Consider the following 6,000-nt stretch of genomic DNA (forward strand, 5'->3'; position numbering starts at 1 on the left):
TTTGGGATGCTGAGGTGTGCAGATCACCTAAGGTCAGGAGTTCAAGATCAGCCTGGCCAACATGGTGAAACCCCAGTTCTACAAAAATACAAAAATTAGCCAGGCATGATGGCAGGTGCCTGTAATTCCAGCTACTTGGGAGGCTGAGGAGGGAGGATCGCTTGAACCCGGGAGACGGAGGCTGTAGTGAGCCAAGATCACGTCATTGCACTCCAGCCTGGGCAACAGAGTGAGACTCTGTCTTAGTAAATAAATAAATAATAAAGGCCACTTTTTAAATACCTGCCTCTCTAAATCGAAATCGCAGGTTTATGCCTTATCACCTAGCACTCCGATGGGACCCACTGTTAGTGTGTGTTTCCCTGGATAGGTGCAGTTCTGCATCACTAACATTTACTCACAGCTTGCCAGGATGCTCTCATTCTGAAATGTTTTCAATCAGTTTGTTCTAATAATAATGCTACAATTAGTACTAACAACAGCTACCATACACTGACCATTTATTCTTCGACAGGCTTTACAAACACTGTCTCATTTCATCCTCACAACTCGATGAAGTAGGCACTGTCCCCCATTTTATTTTATTTTGTTTTGTTTTGTTTTAGTTTTTTGTCCCCCATTTTATAGATGAAAAAGCTAAGGCTCAGAGAGGTAAAGTAATTTGGCCAGAGTCATGCAGCTGGTAACTAAATCTGACTCCATGCAGCTGAAGCCCACAGAGGTCTTGCTTTTAATGATTAAAATGTCATCTCCAGCCTGGCACGGTGACTCACACCTGTAATCCTAGCACTTTGGGAGGCTGAGGTGGGTGAATCACCTGAGGTCAGGAGTTCAAGACCAGCCTGGCCATCATGGTGAACCCACACCTTAAAAAAATAATAATAAAATAAAATGTGATCTCCTCTTGGACTTTTTTTTTTTTTTTGAGACAGTCTCAAAAAAGATCTCAGCTCATTGCACGCTCTGCCCCCCAGATTCAAGCATTTCTTCTGCCTCAGCCTCCCCAGTAGCTGGAACTACAGGCAAGCCCGACCACACCCAGCTAATTTTTGTATTTTTAGTAGAGATGGTGTTTCCCATATTAGCCAGGCTGGTCTCAAACTCCTGATCTCGTGATCCACCCACCTTGGCCTCCCAAAGTGCTGGGATTACAGGCATGAGCCACCCCGCCCTGCCAGACATTGTTTTTGAGCACTGCCTTCCAACAACACATCTGCTCCACTACACATGAATCCCAGTATACCCATGTGCTTACCTGAATTTCTTCATTTTCATCTACTAGGAGGAAACTCACAACCTTCTCAGTCATCTTCTGCCTCTTGGACTCCTCATCCATCACTTCTGCCTCCAGTGACTCCTGGAGATTACTGACATTGTACACAGTAACAGGGTGTCTCCTTTTGTTACCCCCAGAATGAGTCCTCTTCTGGCACTCCAGGCACAAGTTGATTTTGCAGGTCTGGCACCTCACTATTGCCCTCTGCCGTACACCTGGTGAATGCCCATTGAGACCCTTGCAGAGGTCACAGTAAGGGACATGGCCAGGTTTGAGTCTTATCCGCTCATGGTTTCTCAGGCGCTCTTGCCGATGGAGCTCCTCCTCGCAGCGCAGACACTGCAGACTGCAGCACTCATCACACTCAAAGATAGCTTCGTCAGTCCCGCTGCAAGCGTAACTTTCCTGGCACGTCAGCCCTGGATTCAGGCCCTTCTCTGCTGGGGAAGTCTGGGCACTCATACTCACAATGGTATGGAAACACGCCCACCATATAACAGTCACTGAGCTTGCCCCAGGAGTGAAGACGAAGATTTGAGTCTGAAGACTGCACGAAACTTCCACAGGGTTCTGAACACTTTAAAAAAGAATACCTTTAATGTCCTGTTATAGTTCTTCACAAATAGATGTTCAAATTTTTAATTTGCTGCCTCCAAGACTCTTGTATTAGCAGCAATGTTGATTTCGCTTGATGATTTCATCCTCCATAAAGTGCAAGCAAAGATGTGGTCAAAATTAACTTGGAAGGGTCTTTATGGCTATCTGAGAGAGGTCTGATGGGTTCACGGTGGTGGGTTCATCAGTTGGACATCAGCTACAAAGTTTTGGTAATGAAAGAAAGTGGTAAGGAGCTTTTCGATACAATTCAACTTGAAGTCAGTATTTCAGGGGATACCTAGAATAGAGGAAGGAAAAGGATTTCACTCATCTAAAAAAACGGAAGTACACCTTAAAAAATAAAAAAAGATTGTGATTAAATACTAGCCCAAAACTGTCCAGAGAAATCTTTTTTTTTTTTTTTTTTTTTTTTTGAGACAGAGTTTTGCACTTGTTGCCAAGGCTGGAGTGCAATGACACAGTCTCGGCTCACTGCAACCTCCACCTCCCGGATTCAATCAATTCTCCTGCCTCAGCCTCCCAAGTAGTTGGGACTACAGGCATGCACCACCACGCCCAACTAATTTTTGTATTTTTAGTAGAGGCAGGGTTTCACCATGTTGGCCAGGATGGTCTCAACATGATCTGCTCTCCTTGGCCTGGCAAAGTGCTGGGATTACAGGAGTGAGCCACCGTGTCTGGCCAGAAATCTCTTTCTTGATCTTAAAACTTACAATGGCCTGGCCGCCTGTAATTCCACCACTTTGGGAGGCCGAGGTGGGCGGATCACGAGGTCAAGAGATGGAGACCATCCTGGCCAACATGGTGAAACGCCGTCTCTACTAAAAAAACCAAAAATAAGCTAGGCGTGGTGGCGCGCTCCTGTAGTCCCAGCTACTCGGGAGGGTGAGGCAGGAGAATTGCTCGAACGTGTGAGGAGGAGGTTGCAATGAGCAGAGATTGCACCACTGCACTCCAGCCTGGCGCCCGGCAACAGAGGGAGACTCTGTCTCAAAAAAAAAAGCCAGGCGCGGTGGCTCACACCTGTAATCCCAGCACTTTGGGAGGCCGAAGCGGGCGGATCACGAGGTCAGGAGACCAACAGCATCCTGGCTAACACCGTGAAACCCCTCCTCTATTAAAAAATACAAAAGGGTCGGGCGCGGTGGCTCACGCCTGTAATCCCAGCACTTTGGGAAGCCGAGGCGGGTGGATCACGAGGTCAAGAGATCGAGACCATCCTGGTCAACATGGTGAAACCCCGTCTCTACTAAAAATACAAAAAATTAGCTGGGCACGGTGGCGCGTGCCTGTAATCCCAGCTACTCAGGAGGCTGAGGCAGGAGAATTGCCTGAACCCAGGAGGTGGAGGTTGCGGTGAGCCGAGATCGCGCCATTGCACTCCAGCCTAGGTAACAAGAGCGAAACTCCGTCTCAAAAAAAAAAAAAAAAAAAAAAAAAAAAATACAAAAAATTAGCCGGGTGTGGTGGCACGCGCCTGTGGTTCCAGCTACTCCGGAGGCTGAGGTAGAAGAATCACTTGGACCTGGGAGGCAGAGGTCATGATGAGCGGAGATTGCGCCACTGTACTCCAGAGCCTGGGCGACAGAGTGAGACTTCATCTCAAAAAACAAAAACAAAAACAAAAAAAACTTACACTGGCTTGTTGGGATAGTAGAAATTTATTCTCAATGGCCAGGCGCAGTGACTCACACGCTTGAACCCAGGAGGCAGAGGTTGCAGTAAGCCAAGATCTCACCACTGCACTCCAGCCTGGGCAACAGAGGGAGACTCCCTCAAAAAAAAAAAAAAAAAATTTATTCACAAAATTATAGCTAAAGCTCTTGACAACAAACACCACATCTAGGCCCAAGAGACTTTGCTGCTGTGTTTCCCAGACTGGAATTTTATGTTCATTCAGTTATTAAATTCAGAATGGAAATCACTAAGCAATTAGTCCTTAGAAGGACAGCTGTCTGGACCACCATATGCATCCCACAATTGGAAGGAGTGGTGAGGCCTGTACAAAGCTCATGAAAATATGCTAATAAACTTCAGATCCATCAACTACCTGGGCAGACCCGGTTAGCCTTGTAACTGGATTGATTGTTTTGACTCTTTTGACTCTAGATAGAGACATATTGAGGACTCTAAACATAGAAACAATAGTAACAATTTCATGTTTAAAAACAATTTTTTTACATTGCAATTCTCTTGTCCCTTCTTCTACTAACTGCAAAAAAAAAAAAAAAAAAGTGGGGAGCAACAGGAGACAATTCCTCTACTATGACCCATGGCAAAGCCAGGCCTGCAGTGAGTCAAGACAAATAATTTTTCTCTTTGTCACTTAAAAACTAACTTAAAAATAACTTCAAAATAGGGAAAAAGATAAGTGGGGCAAGAAAGGGGCTTTTGTCACTTTGACAATTATATTCCTAATTCCCCCTAGCCTTGACCCCCATTCCAAGGCTCCAACAAGGTGTAAAGCCCTGCCTTTCTGATAGTCACTCCTCCCCTAATCAATCTATCAATCTTATTTTTAGATAAACAAGGAAGGCGAAGGGAGTGACTAGGGGATCTTATTTACACTCTAACCTCAGACGTGCCCAGCCAGCTCCCAAAACAGAAACAAAAATCAAACTTGTCACAATTGAGAAAAATATAAAATCAGCCTTCAAAAAGTACACCGTACCCCCGGCCATGCCAAGCAAACATCTTGCCCACTCGGGCCCCCACCTCGACGCCTCTCCCCAGCCGGGTGTTCCTCACCCTTCCTTCCACCCGGACACCACCGCCACAACCCAAGGGGCAGGAGCGGAGGCTAAGAACAAAGAAAGTCCCCCAAATTCCCCCTCACGCCGGCAAAGCCCGGAGCCGAATCCATTGTTTATACCACCCCACCCCCACCCCCGCCGCACTCGCCCCCCCTTCTTCCCGAGGGCAGCCGGAGCCCCAGGACGATCATTCGCCCCGCGCTGGGCCGTGCCCTCCCCGCCCTGCCCTGCCCGCGGCGGCCCGGGGATCCCACCACGGAGCAGCGAGGCGGCGTCTAGGGGCCGCAGGGCGCCGGTGGGGGCAGGGGCTGTTCCTCAGGACACCGGTAGATCCATCCTCATCTCCATCTCCGCCAGCCTCCTCCTTCGTTGCCTCCCGGGCTTCCTCCTCTCCTGTTGTCAGTTGGGATCAGCTGATCGGAGTGAACTTCTCCCAGCTCGGACTAACAGGAAGGCGTGAGCAGTGCAGCCCAGAAAGGGAGGAGCGGGAGAGGGGGGGAGCCCGGCGCTAGCGAGGGCGGGGATGCGCACTGCTTCCTGGGGGTTGTAGTTCCTCGCTGCACGTTCTCGCCCCTTTTCCCGGAAGGGAAGACTCTGAATAACTACAACTCCCAGTAGAGAAGAGGCTGCTCTTGGGAGGAGGCGGTGGGGACAGGCCATGGAGGATTTCGGGACTTGGAGTTTTTGCATTGAGTGTGGTGTTCCCCAGGTTTCAGCACGTTCTTTTGGGTTGTGACTGGGGAAGGCATGGCGCTACATTAGAGAGCTGATGTAATAATGTCTAGTATAAGTAGGAAATGGCGAGTCAATTAATTTAGATTCAAGTAACCCTATTGCACACCATTTCCTCAGAAATGTATGAGCACAGGTAGTCTCCACTTACCCAATTTCACTAGGAAAACTAGGAAAAGACCAGAAAGAAGTGGTAAGAGGATATAGGTACTCTTGAGAATTTTTTGTTGTTTTTCCCCCTTGGCAAAGGACAAAATTACAACGAATTTAGTTTTAAGATCTCGATTGGCTTTATTGTGACTCTAGTATCAGGCAACACTTCATTCCAGAAATCGAGTGAATGTTCTGATGAGCTGAGCAGAAGTTGGCTTTGTAGACAGAAAAAAGTTGAAAGAAGCAAAAGCAAAGAACAAAAGGGATGTCTTTCTTTCTTTCCATTCTTTTCTTTCCTCTTTCTTCTCTTTCTTTTTTCAGTCTTATAGGACCTTGACACATTGGTCATTTCTTTTTTTTTTTTTTCTTTTTGAGACGGAGTTTCACTCTTGTTACCCAGGCTGGAGTGCAATGGCGCGATCTCGGCTCACCGCAACCTCCGCCTCCTGGGTTCAGGCAATTCTCCTG

The 6,000-nt window shown here is 47.5% G+C and overlaps 1 protein-coding gene across 5 annotated transcripts in view; it reads right to left on the bottom strand.

Moving 5' to 3' along the window:
* ZFYVE1 (zinc finger FYVE-type containing 1) overlaps window positions 1-5,099 on the bottom strand; it is a 51,972-nt gene extending 46,873 nt beyond the window's left edge. For 4 of the 5 annotated variants that reach the window (XM_064375014.1, XM_064375017.1, XM_064375018.1 and 1 more), the window contains exons 1-2: window positions 4,902-5,099; window positions 1,256-2,171 (exon numbers count right to left, since the gene is read on the bottom strand). In XM_064375014.1, the coding sequence (XP_064231084.1) occupies window positions 1,256-1,738 (483 nt within the window). In that variant the 5' untranslated portion in view covers window positions 1,739-2,171; window positions 4,902-5,099. Of the gene's footprint in view, window positions 1-1,255; window positions 2,172-4,075; window positions 4,631-4,901 lie in introns of those variants that run through there. The other variant, XM_064375015.1, reaches the window with a different exon arrangement.
* Between the last annotated feature and the right edge of the window lie 901 nt (window positions 5,100-6,000).

This window comes from Aotus nancymaae, unplaced genomic scaffold, assembly GCF_030222135.1.
Source record: "Aotus nancymaae isolate 86718 unplaced genomic scaffold, 86718_ANA_hifiasm-v0.15.2.pri h1tg000011l, whole genome shotgun sequence".
Taxonomy (NCBI): Eukaryota; Metazoa; Chordata; class Mammalia; order Primates; family Aotidae; genus Aotus; species Aotus nancymaae.